The following is a 19,861-nucleotide window of genomic DNA, read 5'->3' as shown; positions in this document are numbered from 1 at the left end:
TGTCTGGCCTTTGTTTTAAAGTCCTGAATGGAAGAGTTCTTCTTGTCACTCTAGTTCAGTGATGTACAGCTTCCATAGAACAAACTCTTGTTTCTTTGTGTGTTAGCATCTCAATCAAGCTGTCTGAGCTGTGATGGCCCAGCAGTGAGGAGGGCCGCAGGTTTGATGAAGCACACAAGAAACTTCTTGATTACGTCTATCTGCTTATCATGGAGCTTGTGGATGAGAGGGGTCTTTGACTCGAACATCATCACATTCTGCTTCAACATGCAGACGACTGAAATATAGAATTTCAAAGTCAGCAATGAGTCCAAGCTTGTATGGAAAAGTTTTAAGCAAATGCTCTTCTTCCTATTCTTCCCATCTTCAGTCATATTCTTGGCACCAAGGGATGACATGATTTCCCTCAAGCCTCTTCTCACTTCTGGTGAAAGATCATTTTTGTGGAAAATTGATACCAGGGTTGGAAGGTAAAGAGACATGTCAGCTTTGTTGAGGAAAGAATAGTAGAAGATGATGTCTGCTTCGGAGAGCCTCAGATGTAACAATGACACGTCATAGTTGGATAGCCATCTGTGTGAAACAAATCTTTCAGAGCATTGTGAAACCAATTCCAATCAATTCACAGACCTCTTGGAGAAAGTCTCGCAAGTCGGTGGACCACTTGATATCATTGAAGATGTCGGCCTGAAGTTCCTCAATTCTCGAGTGAAATGGCTGGCAAAATTGTCGAGTGGCATTATGGACATGATGACATGTGTCTCCATCCACATCGAAGAGATGAGGGGTGAGTCTTTGATGCAGCAGTGTTTAAAATCAGATTTGGAACCTCTCATCACATTGCTATGCCTGGTGTTGGCTTAATGGTTAGGGTGGTGGGCTTGGGATCTGAAGATCCTGAGTTCAAATCTCACTCAGCTAATGAATTAATACCAGGTGGGGTTGACTCTGCCTGTCATCTTTCCGAGGTCGGCAAAATGAGTGCCAGCTTGCTTGTGTCCTGTGTCGGAGTGGCAACCCGTCCAGGATTATGCCCAAAAGGCCAGGAGACTGCTTTGGCAGCACCAACGCTCTGCACAGAGTATGGTCCCAATGGAAGGATGGATCACATTGCAGGAGTCCATAAGAACCGATACAAGGTTTTCCCAGGGAATTTATTTTGACTTCATTAGAGTGATAACTGCCTTCATTATGGAGACAGAGGCCAAGTAGTGTATCACAGATGCTTGTTGAACAGGTGAATAGAAACTGACAAGGATAAAAAGAACCTTTTTAAGATTGTCACTCGTCGATTCATCCATATTCAGGGAGAAGTTAGTGGACCTGAGAATAAGGAGTGCGTCACCCCTCCATTGCAGCAGACAGTCCATACTTCATTTTGTGGGATGCACTGGTCTGGTCCATAAAAAATCCATTCAGTGCTTTGGGATCTCTTGCCATTTCCTTAGTGAGTTCAGTAAGCCGAGGCGCCATTGAAAAGGGCATTGAATTCTCCGCCAAAACACCAAGCAGCATTGCCTGAAATAAAATTAGAAACAATGAAGCGCTTATTGACAAATAATAATGGTTTAAAAAAACAAAAATAATCTGAGTTGTTGCCAGTGGTTACATTTAGTTAAATGAACTTAAATAATAGCTGCATAACCTTCATGCTATCATTCCCATGCTTCACATCATCAAATCTTTTTTTAGTCTGAAAAACACAAAAAAAAAAACATTTAATTACATGCAAAACTTGCAATACAAAGCAAAATTAACTCCTCGTGAAAAGAGTTGATAAATATTTTGTCTTTAAATTTTTTTCTAACGAATCAATAAAGACAAATCATGCTGATTATCAGTCACAGTAGAGTTGATAAATATTTTCTGATTTGTATTTATCATTCAATAGAGATCATGCTGTTCATGCAAAGTCACAAAACGTATCAGTCATCCTTATTTTAAAGGAAGAAAATCAAAACACCCACGGTGATAAACTGTATGAGGTGGCATGGCACCACAAGACTCACTGGCGGAGTAGCCCGATGGGGGTGGTGCTCCAACAAGTTTGGGGCTGGCACTCACTTTTTAACCTCCGCCATCGAAGATTGGAGGTTACTGTTTTCACCCCTTTGTTTGTTTGTTTGTTAACAGTATTACGGAAAAACTCCTCGACGGATTTCGACGAAACTTGGTGGGGGGATGAGGTATGGTCCAAGGATCATGCCATTATATTTTGGACTTGGTCCAAAATCCAATATGGCCGCTATGGCGGCCATTTTGAAAAAATATTTGAATTTTTTTTTTTTTTGCATTTCTACGTTTTAAGTGATTTCCAACCCCCCCCCCAAAAAAAAATTGTTGGAGAAAAAAAAATTTTGCAACTTTTTTTCAACAAAATTTCGATTTTTTTTGGCATTTCTACATGTTATAATTGATTTCCAACAAAAAACATGCCAAAATTATAATTGCAGCTGATTTTGGAACTTCAGGTGGATATAACCATGTAAAATCAATTTCTGTCTCAAGGAATGTAGTTATGACGAATGAATTGAGTATGTAAAAGGGAAAGTTGCAAACTATAACTCTGTGAGCACTGTTGACGTCAAATTGAATGAATAGGATATGAGATTCACTTGAGTGACCAAGCAGTATTGGTGGCGGAGGTTTTGCACTCTACCGAGTGCTCCCCCTCTAGTTTAACTTGTGACTGCACAATATCGTGGCTGGGAAGTGCAGCTCCACCTACAGGTCTGCCCACATGCTTGCTTCGCACATGGCACCCCTGGGTGACACCGAGTTTACCTGCTCTTTTCCGAATTATTGGGAAGAGTTATTTCCAGCTTTGCCCAGGTGTCCTCTTTGGCACTTGGTGCTCTGGGTACTCTACCCAGGTACCCAGGCCTATTAATTTTAGCATTCCCCTCAGGGCCTACGGCATCCTCATGGCCTGCATGCTCCCAGCACCCGGGGTGCACGTCACAGCCATACCTACCATCAAGGAACCATACTTCCATCAACTTACCAATGCACCTTTTCAAAACACCACTTTTCTTACCAATGGCACCAACCGCAGAACAACATGCTATTGCAAAACATTTGAACTCCCTCTATTCTAATGCCAACGCAGGCGACGATTTTTTTTCCACAGTGGGGTGCACTCTGCTTCACTCAAGCACCCTCAATGTACCATTCACTCAATCATCAATCCTAAAAGAAAAATAAGCTGACTACCATGAATGAACTACCATGAATCTGAGTTGTTGCCAGTGGTTACATTTAGTTAAATGAACTTAAATAATAGCTGCATTCTTGATAAATATTTTCTGTTGATAAATATTTTCTGATTTGTATTTATCATTCAATAGAGATCATGCTGTTCATGCAAAGTCACAAAACGTATCAGTAATCCTTATTTTAAAGGAAGAAAATCAAAACACCCACAGTGATAAACTGTATGAGGTGGCATGGCACCACAAGACTCACCGGCGGAGTAGCCCGATGGGGGTGGTGCTCCAACAAGTTTGGGGCTGGCACTCAATTTTTAACCTCCGCCATCGAAGATCGGAGGTTACTGTTTTCACCCCTTTCTGTTTGTTTGTTTGTTTGTTTGTTTGTGAACAGTATTACGGAAAAAGTCCTCGACGGATTTCGACGACCATGCTACCACGAACTACTACCATGAACTACAAAGGGCGGAGGAGCTCCTTGTGAGCCAACGGCCATCCATATCTAGTGCCCAACTGTGTCTGCGGACGTCCTCCTGCAGTTGGGTCACTTCTTATTCGGAGGTTGGTGGCAGGATTTGCACTCCGGCCACCGTAAAACCCTTCATTCCGCAAAACGCAAAAACGCAAAAAAATCTGAAAACCCACTCCGTGGGAGTACCTCCTGTGCAGCTTCCCTTCACAGGGCAGCTCACCGAATGAAGGGATTGGGGCAAAGCCTTCGGGACCCCCAATCTTTGATGATAGGAGGGAAACCACGGGGTAACATCCCTGGGTCAGATTGCGGGAGAGTGTGTCGGAGTGGTGCTGAGGTGTCGTCCACCAGACGGCGGTCTCCTTGGGTTAACCTGAGGCGGTCCCTTCGGGTGGGTGCCTGGAATGTCCTATCCCTAAGAGAGGATGATCACCTGTCTCTGTTATCATCTGAGCTCAAGCGTTTGGACATCGGGATTGCAGCTCTCTCTGAGGTTCGGAGACCGGATTGCGGAGAGATAATGGTGGGTGGTTACACCTACTATTGGTCTGGTCGCTCTGATGGTTACCATACCCAAGGAGTTGCTGTAGCTGTGTCCAATAAGCTGACCCCAATGATAATTGAGGTAACACCGGTCAACGAGCGTATTATGAGATTAAGGATTCGTCACTCCTTAGGTGTCATTTCCGTGGTCTCTGTTTATGCTCCGACTGAGGCGAGTGATCTCACCGTGAAGGACACATTCTACACCACGCTCGAGTCTGTGGTTGATCAGTGCTCCAGACGAGATACACTTCTAGTCTTGGGGGATTTCAATGCATCGACTGGAACTGATAGGGATGGCTATGAGGTGTGTGTTGGTCCCCATGGGTCAGGAACTATGAACCAGAATAGCACTAAGCTCCTTGACTTTGCAAGAAGTCATGGACTTAGGGTGGCTGGTTCATGGTTTCAGCACCCACAAGCTCATCGCTGGACTTGGTATTCCAACGCTGGCGGTGTGGCAAAGGAGATTGACCATGTCCTCATTGACGGTCGTTGGAGGATGATCCAGAACTGCAGGGTCTACCGGAGTGCTCAGTTCCTCAATACTGACCACAGGCTTGTTGTAGCAACTCTAAAGCTGCACCTTAAATCCTGGAGAATGGTACCATCCCAGCCTAGGCTGGATGTTGCCAAGCTCAGGGATGAGAGAGTAGCTGAAGAGTTTGCGAATAGGCTGAGTGGACACTTGGGGGGTCTGGGTGCTTTGGGGGGTCCTGAAGAGTTGTGGAGCGCCTTCAAGACCACCGTCCTTGATGTTGCCGGTGGATGCCTTGGAGCTCACCGCAGGGCAAAGAAGAATTTTGCCTCTCAAGTGACACTGGATACCATTGACCAGAGTCGCAGGGCCAGGCTGAATGGCAGAGCTGAGCTGTTCAGGGAGCTGAGGCGTAAAACTGTACGTGCATTGAGGGTGGACAAGGAGGCCTATGTGCGAGGAATCTGTGAGGGGGTAGAGCATCACCTGTGGACAGGTGATTCTCGTCCCGCTTACAGGGGAATTCGCGCATTACGCTCATCCAAGCCCATCCCTCGGAGCACTGCATTCGAGCAGAGAGTGGTAGGCTCTTGACAGAGGAGTCTGAAGTGAAGGCCCGCTGGGCCGGTTACTTTGAGCGGTTGTACCAGGCTGATCCCAAGCTGTCAAGTTGGACGTCAAGGGTGTTACAATCCCTGTTGCTGACCCTCGAATCAACTGTGGTCCACCTTCGCTTGTGGAAACACGGGCTGCGGTGAACCAGTTGAAACGGGGCAAAACTCCAGGGATCTGTGGCATCCATGCCGAACTTCTCAAGGCTGGTGGAAATGCTGCACTCATGTCGTTGCATGCAGTTTTGTGCTCTGCCTGGAACACAGGCATCATCCCAACTGACTGGAAGAGGGGCCTTGTTGTCCCTCTCTGGAAAGGGAAGGGTGATCGCCAAGACTGCAACAACTACCGAGGGGTGACGCTGCTCTCAGTGCCGGGCAAGGTCTTTGCTCGGATAATTCTTGATAGGGTTCGCCATCTGCTTGAGCACCAGCGTCCAGAGCAGTCAGGCTTTACACCAAAGAGGTCAACGATTGACCGTATCCTTGCACTTCGTGTCCTCACCGAACGCAGACGAGAGTTTCGGCAGGGGCTGCTTGCAGCCTATGTTGATCTCTGTAAAGCGTTCGATTCAGTGAATCGGGATGTCCTCTGGAGGATTCTTGGTCTTCGTGGGGTGCCACCAAAACTGATCGATCTGATGTCTGAACTCTACTCTGGTACTGAGAGTGCTGTGAAGTGTGGTGGTACCATCTCTGACTTATTTCCAGTTGTTACTGGAGTTCGTCAGGGATGTGTACTTGCCCCCACACTTTTCAGCACTTGTATGGACTGGATTTTAGGGAGGATGTCGGAGAGATCAAGTTGCGGTGCATCGTTTGGAAATGTCAAGATCTCGGACCTTGATTTTGCAGATGATGCAGTCATCTTTGCGGAGACTTTAGACATCCTCTTGGGGGACCTCGAGGTGCTGAATGAGGAGTCGGAGCCGTTGGGATTACGGGTTTCTGGAGGCAAAACTAAGATCCAGGCTTTCGGTGACATCTTGGATGCTGCTGTCCTGTCTGTGTCTGTTTATGGTGAGGATGTTGAGGTCATGGAGAGATTCACTTACCTTGGCAGTGATATTCATGTCTCTGCTGGCTGCGAGTCAGAGGTCAATAGACGTCTGGGTCGGGCCTGGGGAGTCATGGATTCACTGGATCATGGGGAGTGGCGCTGCCGGTACCTGTGCGGGAGGACGAAAGTCCGAGTCTTCAGGTCCTTGGTACTTCCAGTCTTGCTCTATGGGTGCGAGACTTGGACTCTGACCAAGGATCTGAGACGGAGACTTAATTCCTTTGGTACCAGGTCTCTTCGGAGAATCCTTGGCTATCGCTGGTCGGATTTTGTGTCCAATGAGCGGTTGCTGAGAGAGACTCGGATGAGATTTGTTACATGCATAGTCCGTGAGCGTCAGTTGCGGCTGTATGGACATGTGGCTCGTTTTCCTGACGCTGATCCTGCTCACCAGATTCTCTCAGCGAGGGAGTCCCATGAGTGGAGGAGGCCAGTGGGCCTACCACGTGCCTCATGGTTGCAACAGGTTGACCATCATCTCAAGGAGATGGGGATGGGCCTGGCATCTGCCTGGGGGATGGCCAGACGGAGGCCCCTGGAGTACCGGCGGAAAGTGGACACAGCGACGCGCTCTCTGGCACATGCTCCCATACCTGACCTGACCATGAATGACAGCTGATTACCAAATGATGTTGATACTTGGGCAGCCGATTACCAGATAAAATAAAAAAACCAACAAGAATGAATACCATGAATGATCGGGTGTCAAATAAAAGTAGATTACTGTATGATGTTGATGATACTTGCGCAGCCGATTACCAGACAATACAAGCTGAATACCATGAATGATCTCGAGGTCAAATAAAAGCCGATTACTAAATGATGTTGATGATACTTACAAAACCGATTATCAAACATAACTCGGCAACTGACCGACGTCATCGCCCCGCGTGGGGGGCAAGGGCCAATAGCAGCTTTCGCGCTGGAACACACAACTCTGAGCACGCGGACGCGAAAGCAAGCATGGCGAAGCGATCAGAGATAGATTCAAGTGGAACCACCATTTTTCACAAGGTTACCTAAAATTGTGACCTGACAGTTTATGACTGCTTCAAAGGACACATTTTCTATCTTTTGCTTTCATATTTTGTTCAATATAATAAGTATGTCACAAACATTTCTTCACAAAAACTGCTCAAAATATATTCTTCAATATATTGCCTTAAACAGGCAGGTCACAAAAGTAGGTTACATCACAAAAAAATGGTACGTCGTGGATAATCCCCAATGAATTTATAAAACAATAACAAAAACAATTCCTCACCCTCACAGCTGTCAGTGTGTGGAAGGAATAGTCCCACTTAAAATGTTAAGTTCACTTTTCCAACCATTGTCTAGCCCTGTGCAAGTAAACTTTGCTGGTTGCAGACATTTTTCAATGTCAGCTTCCAAGCTTTAACCTTTCGTACCTGTGTGACCAGGACACAAAAAATAACGGTGGAAAGAAATCTCCTGCCTCTCTCAAGTAAGCAGAAAATTTCCTTTGGCTCAGTAAATCCAGTTAACAATTTTACTTAACAAAGCGCTCAAAAACTCGGCTATTATGTGAAACCGTGCAGAATGTAAAGCACGTCACCATGACGTGACGTCATGACGTCCCACCACTTTAAATCAAAATTTCAAGAAAAATATACCAATATCCAACAATTTGTTGATATATCAGTAAAAATGGAACTAAAATAAAACTAAATTGTTAGTTTAGTAAACAAAAGGAATTTTTTTGCCCTACTTTTATTCGAAGCGAGGACAAGATGGCGACGATGCGCAATCCCCACTCCCTTGCATGTCATAACATCAATTTCTTCAATAAAATAAATGCAGATACAAATTCCTGTCAGTTTGACTCCACAATGTAAGGTGACATTGCAGTTAAAGATGACAGATTTGTGTTTCTATCCATATCTTAACGAAGACATGTCCAAACGAAGACATGTCCTTTGTGTGTGACTGTTTAAACGGTGAAGATGGAATGACCACGTGCCTGGGCGTGGCCTAACTCTATGATTGACAGGAGCTCTGAAGCGCTCAAGCTGTGATTGGTTACTGATCTCGTGGACGGTCTGACTACGCTTCTGTGACAGACGACGCTTCTGCAGACCTCAGTACAATGTTGTCTGTCGGTCCTTTGAAGTTAATTGCTACAATCAGAGCAGACCAATCACAGCATTGACATAAATGTGAGGAGGATGAGGAGGAGAAAACAATTTGAAAACCCCCCCCAATTGACAAGGTAAAACGCCGGGGTAAAAAAAAAAAAGCCACGCACCTTAGAACTCATCACAACATGCATTCCTTCATCCCTCTTTCAACATTAAACATACCCTCGAGGCCACCTGGTTCCCCCACTGACCCAGCCTACAGACGATCGTCATGCCCACTCCAACCATGCCCTTCAGCACGGCCCACCTCCAGCATGCCAGCAAGATACAATTCTTAACTATCACCAAGCCAACAATTCACAATACAGTAAGGAACTATTCCAGCACTCACAGTCTCAAGCCAGAAGCGGTCAAGATCAGAATGCCGTTGGGTTTTGCCGAGTGTCACAAGCCATCGTCCACCTTTCTTGTTGCGCTCATCTTCCCACATTGGTTCAATGCCATCCTGTTGAGCACACACACAAGAAAGCAATTAAATAACTTTGAGGTACATTATGTGACAATTTTTCATTTGAACATTCCAAAGCAGTACAAAAAAAATCCGAGTGACAATCCCAATAATCACATCAAGAGCTGCTACGAAAAGCCTGTAAGCTATCAGACATTAGTACCTCACATGCTACACTCAGCAATGTAAACAAAGTACACAATGAGGGAGATTCGAAAGAAAGAGCTTTTATTTGTGAAGGCTCTTCATCTTCATAATAATCCTTTGCAGTCATCGTTCAAGGGCACTGGAGGTTGAAGTGGATTTTTATTTTCTGGCAGCAGTGGCCATGACCACAACCCAATGATCGAGATGAGATTCAACCAAACAGCATCTGGGTCTAATCGGGCTGTCATGGCACATGGTGGCGTCTAGATGTTAATTTGCTTCAACGGCCTTGCGAGGCAGGAGGCAGAGACAACCTCTGTATGAGAGAAAGTGGAACACTATAATTTATCAATGATAGTGTTGGCAAGTAATTGAAGACGATAGGTTTTTTCAAATGGGAGGCAACAACATTATGCTAAACACAGTGGGAAGCAAATTAAAGCTGATGTTTCAACAGTTTCCAAGGTGGAAACATCCTCGGCATATATGATGTGCATATCAACAAGATGGGCAGCTCCACATGAGGTAATGAAGTTATTGGTGACAGTGAAACAGGACGACACAATACACTGATGCTTGTACTGTGAGCATTGGCATTTTATCATACATCGACTTCCTAATCTCGGTTCTCCCATACTGTCGACCTTTCAATGCTCTGCCTTTCAACAAACATGCTCATATAAACCAGCTTTGGAAAAAACCCTCCCTCTCAATATGCCACACTTTAATTTCATTGCTTTAAGCACAATATCTTTTCACAAGTTTCCAAGTTCCGCATTCAGTGGTGTTATCCCTTTCACAATGACTCAAACTGCCAATAGGCTTTAGCAGTAGTGATCTTATGGTGAGGCCTTGTAAAGTTACGATATTCTTTGGGTGTGATCTGGGAATATGGTAATCAATTTGCCAATTCTCTGTATAGTGGATGCATCTTTGAACCTTATAGAATTGAAAATGGCTTCGCCGATCTTCACAAAATATTGCATATGTGCTCAGGGTAACCAAGCTCAAGTCATGGCCACAACATAACCCCACCCCACCACGCGCTGATCCGGTCGGTATCTGCTCCCATACCTGACCTGACCTACCACGAGGGTGAGAGGAGATAACATTTACACGTGGAATAGTACAAGTGGTATAAACACTGACCCCTTCTGGAGTGATTGGGTATTGACATTATATTTAATTACCGGAAGGAGCGGGCATAACTAGCTTTGAAAATAAATATAATTACTGTGAGTTTGGGGTGGTACCTCTCATCAGACCAAATTCCTTTTGAACAAAGCTTCCACATTGCTGTCAACTGGGCCCAATGTAACCTGATGTGTGTCTTTGTGTGCGTCTGTCTGCCCAAAGGTAGATTCAGTGCCGATAAAGCAGTTTTCATTGCCGAGTGCTTTTGTTTTTGCCTTCCCAGTAGAAATTTGGAATTTCTCCAGGTTTCATTTCAATAGCTGGCCTAATCATCGCGAAGGACACCTTGGGATCTTTATCTTCCACAAACAGGCCACCAAGTTTAAAGTCCATCAGAGGGCTGGCACAGACTGACAAATTGTCCTGCCTGTGAATCTGGGCCAAGATTAGATCTCAGGCTAAACAGCTGAAAAAAGTCTGTACATACCGAGGGAGTCGAGCTAGGCTATCTTAACTCTGAAATATCAATTTATATGAATGGACCAATTCCAATTTCTACGAATTACAGCAAATTATTGAAAACAAAAATATAATAAACAGCATCGAACAATTTTTTAAAAGTATTAACAAAAAACAACAATAAACCAATCTTGCCAAAAGGTGACCACGTGTGACTTCTTTAATGTCACACTGAGGTGAACAGAGCTGCTATCCACCAGGAGCGACTCCTTGAGGAATATCTGCCTACGAGAGATTCCGATGAGAATCGTTCTACAGAGTAACCATGAAAAATATGCTTTTGCCTCATAACGCCACCAAATGACGTCATAATGTCTCAAGCTTGACATATCTAGAAAGCATTCATCGAGGTGTTCAATTTGAGGTACGACACGATATGGTTCCTAAAACTTGAAAATTTGACATTGGGGTCAAATATGTTTGACCTCAGGCGCTAACCATGAAGGTCAAGGCCAATCACCACCAAAATTTAATCAGCTGAGCGCCAGACCATGAACTATATTCCCATGAAGTTTGAAGACGATCCAATCAAAATTACTCAAAAAATAAGGGTTTCGTCGACTCCCCTGATTTGCGACAAAGTGACCTTGACCTTTGACCTTGACCTTCAAATTTTTATGCGCTGAAAGGGACCTCTATAGGCCTCTGATATGCGGTTACAAAAATTTCCAATGATAACTGTGTTCTGCAGAGTGATTTATACGTGATTACAGACCAAAAAAAACAAACAAAAAAAAACATATGAAGGTCAAGGCCAATCGCCACCAAAAATTAATCAGCTGAGCGCCAGACCATGAACTATATTCCCATGAAGTTTTAAGACAATCCGATCAAAATTACTCAAAAAATAAGGGTTTCGTCGACTCCCCTGATTTGCGACAAAGTGACCTTGACCTTCAAAATTTTGTGCACTGAAAGGGACCTCTATAGGCCTCTGATATGCGAAGTTACAAAAATTTCCAATGATAACTGTGCTCTGCAGAATTTTTTATACCTGATTACAGACAAACAAACAAACAAAAAAAAAATTAAATTTTTTTTTAAAAAAAACATACAAGCTGACTAACATATCTTGCAAAAACTTCGTTTTGGCAAGATAACAAACAAACGAAAACAAGAAGCAGCTTTTTATGTTGGACATTAATGAAAGATTTATTCAAAAGGAAGAGAACTGATGAAAATACATGGCCGTGTTCAAATGGCACAACTGACCAACACCAATCCAATTGATGTCACGGTCTTACAAGAGTGAGCACATTAGCCAAACTAAAAATAAATTACTCAAATAGCAATAGCAGCAACCCTAATTTCTGGTTAGAACGAAAATACATAATTGAACAATTGTTTATACCCATTCCAAAAAAAAAAAATTCTGGTTAGAACGAAAATACATAATTGAACAATTGTTTATACCCATTCCAAAAAAAAAAAATCATTATGAACAAGACAAATGTCAAGCCAATGAAACAGTTTATAATAAACCAAAACAAAAATTTAGTCATTCAGAGCTATTCATAAATGGTTAACAATGGACAATTTGATGAAGCCAAGTGAACATTCACCCTTTTAAAATATATATTTTTTAAAGGATTATTTAAAGGATTTTTTTTTGAAGCATCTTAAATCCCAAGGAAATGTGTGCAACAAATCCTTCTGCTGCGACCATCTTAATTATAGTTACAAAACTAACCAATTTGCAATCTTTTACTTGTGAGACAGGCCCAATAGTTACCCAAGCGTAACGGTGTATGCTAATCAAACAATATTGGGATTAATCGGGTGTATTCCTGTGTGCCAGTCAAATGCACAATACATTATATTCGCTTGAAGAGTACAAATAGTAGTACTCGTAGTAGTAGTATTTATATTCGTGTTAGGTAAGGATGGAACACAATATTACCTTGAAGAGAGAGTAATCACAGCCTGCCATAAGGCGACTGGCTGTCTGGATGTGGTTGAACAGTCTGAAACACAATCGGCAGAACAAAATAATGATTTGCAAAAAATAAATGGGCAATTTGCATGTTCAGATTTCTTCCTACCATATCCCCACAATCTCCAAAATTATTTACAAGCAATCAGGCTTCAGTTTCAGGTGTGGACCAAAGCTCAACTAAGACATTTCGACCAAAGAATACTCTTCAAATGGGACAATGCACAAGACATTCACCAAGCATTAATACACACCTTGAGGCAAAAGGGGAGAGGGAGCAGAGCAATGGAGGATACAATTGCGGTGGGGAAAGGGGTATGATTGAACCACATCATAATCTTATTTTGGTATGGTTTTAAATAATGAAAACCTGTGGTTTGGACCAAGGTGGTCATGGGCCTAAATCAACCAGGACATGGCTAACAAGGAGGTCAAAAAAATAAAAAAGTGAAAACTTTTGGTTTTGGGAGGTATTGAAAAAAAAAAAAGCAAGCAAGCAAAAAATATATAAAAACTAAGATCCAGGCTTTCAATGACATCTTGGATGCTGCTATCTTGCCTGTACCCGTTTGTGGCAAGGATGTTGAGGTCACAGAGAGATTCACTTACCTTGGTAGTGATATTCATGTCTCTGCTGGCTGTGAGCCAGAGGTCATTGGACATCTGGGTTGGGCCTGGGGAGTCATGGATTCACTGGATCATTGGGTGTGGCATTGTCAGTACCTGTGCAGGAGGATGAAAGTCTGAGTCTTCAGGTCCTTGGTGCTTCCAGTCTTGCTCTATGGATGTGAGACTTGGACTCTGACCAGGGATCTGAAACGGAGACTTAATTCCTTTGGTCCCAGGTATCTACGTAGAATCCTTGGCTATCGCTGATCGGACTTTGTGTCGAATGAGCAGTTGCTGAAAGAGACTCAAATGAGATTTGTTACCGGCATAATTTGTGAGCGTCAGTTGCAGCTGTATCGACATGTGGCTCATTTTCCTGACACTGATCCTACTCACCAGATTCTCTCAATGAGAGAGTCTCGTGAGTGGAGGAGGCCAATGGGCCGACCACGTGCCTCGTGGTTGCAGCAGGTTGACCGGCATCTCAAGGAGATGGGGATGGGCGTGGCATCTGCCTGGGGGATGGCCAGACGGAAACCCCTGGAGTACCAGTGGAAAGTGGACACAGCGGCACGCTGCTTGAGTGCATGCTCCCATACCTACAGTGGGGAGAACAAGTATTTGATACACTGCCCATTTTGCAGGTTTTCCCACTTACAAAGCACGTAGAGGTTTGTAATTTTTATCATCGGTACACTTCAACTGTGAAAGACGGAATCCAAAACAAAAATCCTGAAAAACACATTGTATGATTTTAAAATAATTAATTTGCATTTTATTGCCTGAAATAAGTATTTGATCACCTACCAACCAGGAAGAATTCCGGCTCTCCAGACCTGTTAGTTTTGCCTTTAAAAACCCTCCCATTCTCCACTCATTACCTGTATTAACTGCACCTGTTTGAATTACATGTATTAACTGCACCTGTTTGAACTCGTTATCTGCATAAAAGACAGCTGTCCACATTCAATCAATCAGACGCCAACCTCTCCAGAATGGGCAAGACCAGAGAGCTGTCGAAGGACATCAGGGACAAAATTGTAGACTTGCACAAGGCTGGGATGGGCGACAGGACAATAGGCAAGCAGCTTGGTGAGAAGGCAACTGTTGGCGCAATTATTAGAAAATGAAAGAAGTTCAAGATAACAGTCAATCTCCCTCGGTCTGGGGGTCCATGCAAGATCTCACCTCGTGGAGCCTCAATGATCATGAGAAAGGTGAGGGATGAGCCCAGAACTACACGGCAGGACCAGGTCAATGACCTGAAGAGAGCTGGGACCACAGAATCAAAATAAACCATCAGTAGCACACTACGCAGTCATGGATTAAAATCCTGCAGCGCACGCAAGGTCCCTCTGCTCAAGCCAGCGCATGTCCAGGCCTGTCTGAAGTTTGCCAATGACCATCTGGATGATCCAGAGGAGGAATGGGAGAAGGTCATGTGGGTCAGATGAGACCAAAATAGAGTTTTTTGGTTTGAACTCCACTCGCCATGTTTGGAGGAAGAAGAAGGATGAGTAAAACCCCAAGAACACCATCCCAACCGTGAAGCATGGAGGTGGAAACATCATTATTTGGGGATGCTTTTCTGCAAAGGGGACAGGACGACTGCACCGTATTGAGGGGAGGATGGATGGGGAAATGTATCACGAGATCTTGGCCAACAACCTCCTTCCCTCAACAAGAGCATTGAAGATGGGGCGTGGCTGGGTCTTCCAGCATGACAACGACCCGAAACACATGGCCAGGGCAACTAAGAAGTGGCTCCGTAAGAAGCATCTCAAGGTCCTGGAGTGGCCTTGCCAGTCTCCAGATCTGAATACAATAGTAAATCTTTGGAGGGAGCTGAAAGTCTGTGTTGCCCAGCGACAGCCCCAAAACCTGAAGGATCTGGAGAAGATCTGTATGGAGGAGTGGGCCAAAATCCCTGCTGCAGTCTGTGCAAACCTGGTTAAGAACTACAGGAAAGGTCTGATCTCTGTAATTGCAAACAAAGGTTTCTGTATAAAATATTAAATTCAGTTTTTCTGATGTATCAAATACTTATTTCATGCAATAAAATGCAAATTAATTATTGAAAAATCATACAATGTGATTTTCAAGATTTTTATTTTAGATTCCGTCTTTCACAGTTGAAGTGTACCTCTGATAAAAATTACAGACCTCTACGTGCTTTGTAAGTGGGAAAACCTGCAAAATGGGCAGTGTATCAAATACTTGTTCTCCCCACTGCAACCTGGTCAAGGTCGGTCCAGAGAACTCCGGTCAGAATCCGTGAATCACGTTTGTGTGGCCAGAAGCGCCAGTTCACCCCATGGCTCCCGAGTAAGTGATTAGGCCTATGTGCAGCATTGCCACCTGGTGGAGCCACAGATTCGATTGAGATTCAAGCAGGGTCGCCACATGAGCAAATGATTAAGGATGCCGAGCTTACCTCGACGTGTGATGATCCACAGCTTATTCTATAAACCTCCACACCACCATATGCCACTGCTTTGTAAACTCTGTCGATATCGATTTTCTGGTGAGGTCATACCGGAATATAGATATTATTAAAAGGAATGAAAAATTTTCTTTGCGCACATTACAAAAATACACAATGGTCCAATGGTCCATTACGTATTGATAGATGATGAACACATCATTGACGGTAATTTTTCAAAGTATTCCCACAGAGGGCATTTCGCCCCCCCCCCGCCCCCATGATGAGAATGGTTATTTTACTTCCCACTTCATCTTGTTTTTAAAATGAACTTCCCACTTCAACTTGTTTTTAAAATGATTTTGTTTTAAAGCGAGATCAGTACTGGCAATTGACATAGGTAAGAGTTCAGAGTTCATTGCTATCACCGTTCCAGTATGATCATACCGGTATCGCAGATCACAGACTCGGCACAGGATTTATATAAAATAATAACCAATTGGCAATTGCTTGAAAAACAGTTACGAGGGCAAAGAAAAACGTGATTGCTTGTACAGGTGCTCGGATGCTGAGGGTTAAAGGTTAAAACGTATTGTACTTACTTCCTGGTGAGGTCTTGAAGTCATACGATTTGTTGATTTGTTGGTGTCATACTGGTTGTTTTTATTTTGGTTTTTTTTTTCCACATCGTTGTTTCGGAATACCGGTATATTCAGAATTTTCCAAAACCGGTGTATCGATATGAAAAGTGATAATCGCTATAACAGGCATATCAACATAATCGCTAGACCCTACCACTGGTAAACAGAATGCACTACACTTGGAGACCAAACGGTTATATATATATACACTACGTATTTACACTCACATATGTACATTCGTAATTATTTAACACAAACAAACAAACATATCCCTTAACCATACGTGGCACCCACAAATCCTTGGAATATAAGATATCTACTTTTACTTCACATTTCCTCAATATAGGCACGCTTTCATTCCGACAGGGACAGAGAGAGATATACAGTTGGAGAAGACAAGACGGACCCCCCCTCCCCCATGACCTAATGCAAGGGTGTTGGGGAAACGGCACGTCCCTCTGGGTGATTGCACAAGATGCACAGCCCGTAGCTACTAGCAGGTACGGGCTTCCCCCGTGACCATGCTGAATTGCATTCTTGCACTCTTTTGATGCTCTGGGACTGTGCCAGACAGTGGCAACCACAAAGTACACACCGGGACCTCCCCTCCCCCCAGTGCACTGCGAGAAACGGCAGCTCGATCACACTGGCCCAGAACACCCCCACGAGCATGCCACAACCCAATGATTGGATCAGAGTGCTGAAAGCGAGGATGGGAACCTAAGGCAGAAGAGGCCAGGTCTAAAAATAATAATAAAAAAGAAAGAAAAAAAGGCAAGCCAGATGCTCTTGCTCAGGCTCTCCTACTCATGATTCTTCCCCAAGGCTTCCTTCCTCTCTTGACCCCCCCACCCCCCGAAGAACACACGACCAAGATGATGATTCCTGCCTTTTATTGTTTCCGCCTTCTGTAAGTCTGCCTATTTCTGCTCTGATATTCGTTTGAATTGGCCCCAATTGGATGGTTAATTTGAGGCTCGAACTCTTTCCCATCTGATTGATGGCATTATCAAGGGAGGGGGGGGGATAGTACATGGTGTGATTGCACTCACTACCCAATTAGTCCGAGCTGTGGTGGGGGAGAGTCATTTTTGATTTGGTTTTGGACCAAAAACAACACAGAATTTATGGTCATTTCCCATGGGGGATGGAGAGATGAGACAGATGAGGGAAAGAACCATTCAACACGATGGGAAGTAAGGGAGAGAAACAACAAGGAAAGAGGGGGAAAACCATCCATCTAATTCATACACAACACATGCAGAACCACATAAACATTGGATATTTAAAGAAACAATATACTCCAAAACATCGAGCTCCAACTATGAGGTTCGCTCCCCCAAACAAACAAATAAATAATATATTGTTACGGTTGTAGAAATTCACAGATTACCATTCAGGTTCCCTGAAGATCAGTGATGTCGATAAGTGTGTGTCCAGGTTAGATTTCCGCACCGATGTATAACAGGATTTATTTGTGTGGCGGGCTGTGAACCTTTGAGGTAGTGTTATTCTTTCCTATCTTTATTTTAAACAATCATCTCCTCACCACCTTCACCACAACCGCCATCATCTCCTCACCACCTTCGCCACAACCGCCAATATCTCCTCACCAGCATCTCCACGGCGCCGCCATCTTTCACCAACAACAACATCCCCAACAAACAACATCTCCACAAATGAACACGATGGCATCCTCGACAGCGGCAAAGTGATTTCAAACACGGCCGCGCATGACTTGAAAAACGGATCAAAACGACGAAAGGGGTGGAGCCAGCCGGGGGTGAAAGTTCAAGGGTGAAAGGGGTAAGTGCCGCCTTCGGGTGGCGAAGCCTACAGCGGCTTCACCTCTCCGGGCTATGAAAAGGCGAGTTTCGACGCCGAGAGTGGAGTTGGTCGGTGGAGGCAGTCGAGTTGGTGAGTCCAGTCAGGTTGCTGTTGGTCGGAGGAATGGAGTTCGTTCATCATTGGAGCCAGCCAAGTCACCAACGGATTGGTCGTTGTTGGTTGTTGGTCGGTGGAGGCAGTCGAGTTGGAGTCGGGAGAATTCGCCAGCCGGAGAGAAGTCGCCAGCCAGCGACATAACGGTCCGAGCGACGCTGAGGAGTGAGCGGGCTCTTAAAGAGCATCAACTCGAAAAGAGCAAGGCCCGTTCGCTCCTCTGAAGCGTCGTCGGCCAGGCCTGATCGACTAGGCCGCGCTGCGAGGCCCTGGACCAACCAAGCCGCCGTTACAACAGCTGCAGTGTTGACAACAGAGACATACGGAGGGTCGCCGACCAAAATACCCATCGAGTCGCCTCAAGGATGACAAAGGTCACCTGCCCGGCCTCGCAGAGCTCCTTCGGTCATCCTAGCTCCGAGGAACATTAAAGGCTTACGAGCCCTGTTCTTTCTTTCTTTTCTGGGGTTTTTGCATGGAAGTCTGTGGCGCCTTGTCTACCAAGTAGAACTGATTAAGTGCATGTACGTAATAAATAGATATCGGCTGTAGGTTTTTGCTCGTGTCTCGTCCCCTACCCCCATTCATTGCATTGCTTACGTGTAAAAATAAATGTCCCCATTGTTGAAATGTCACCTGCTCGTTGCGTCCTTTCCTGCCATAATTGCATTCGGAATAAATAGCTGGCTGATTAATAGCCGATAAAACGTACATCTGGTCCGACGGGGCTTGGCGATATAAAACCGCTCGTTAATCGCAAACCGGACGAGCTGCTTAAAGCGGCTCGTTTTCGTGCAGGCTCCGTTGAGGTGTAAATCCCCGGCATTTCTGTTTGCGCGAATAATTAGGTACATCGACAATTCGGCGATCGACCCTGTAGCGTGTGGACAGAAGAGTTGGCTGGTTTATCGTGTGGTTAACAACACCCGTAGCTGGGTTTCGGCGTTGATCCGAAAAGCTGCGATGAGATTGCTCGTTCGGTGGGCGTGCGTTGCCACAATTTAGGTAAAGGCGGTCGCCCGCACGATAGGTGGGCGGAAATCCATATATATATATATATATATATATATATATATATATATATATATATATATATATATATATATATATATATATATATATATATATATATATATATATATATATGTATATGTATATGTATATGTATATATATATATATATATATAAAAATAAATGGGTGTATGTGTGTGTGTGTCATCCATAACTATAAAACCATGAACCCTATCAGCCTGAAACTTTGCATGCATACTAAGAAAACTCGAAGGAAGTCCAAGAGTGAAAATTGCATGTTTGGGTTAAAACACCCCCTTTGAAGACAATTAACAGCCTTATTTAATTACATCCTTTATCAAGCACATCATCAGCCACCTCACTCTTTTGGGTATTAAGGCATATCCCAGGTAACTTCGCTGAGGTCTGAAGCCATCACGTTTTTTGGCCTGCTAAACCATGCCTTAACTTGGAAAAAGCTGCAATGATTTCTTAACGATAAAGTTATTCTCTTTTTTTCCACT

General features: G+C 44.2%; 1 protein-coding gene across 2 annotated transcripts in view; it reads right to left on the bottom strand.

Moving 5' to 3' along the window:
* Positions 1–19,861, bottom strand: part of LOC147026155 (eukaryotic translation initiation factor 4E-1A-like) — a 91,784-nt gene that overhangs the window by 35,360 nt on the left and 36,563 nt on the right. For both annotated transcript variants that reach the window (XM_085881275.1, XM_085881276.1), the window contains exons 4-5: positions 12,681–12,744; positions 8,864–8,977 (exon numbers count right to left, since the gene is read on the bottom strand). In XM_085881275.1, the coding sequence (XP_085737401.1) occupies positions 8,864–8,977; positions 12,681–12,744 (178 nt within the window). The remainder of the gene's footprint in view (positions 1–8,863; positions 8,978–12,680; positions 12,745–19,861) is intronic.

The sequence above is a fragment of the Eptatretus burgeri genome, chromosome 5 (genome assembly GCF_056783735.1).
Source record: "Eptatretus burgeri isolate ZD-2024b chromosome 5, Ebu_testis_v1, whole genome shotgun sequence".
In the NCBI taxonomy this organism is placed as follows: domain Eukaryota; kingdom Metazoa; phylum Chordata; class Myxini; order Myxiniformes; family Myxinidae; genus Eptatretus; species Eptatretus burgeri.
The sequence above is the reverse complement of the archived record's forward strand: the minus strand, read 5'-3'. Positions and strand labels throughout refer to the sequence as shown.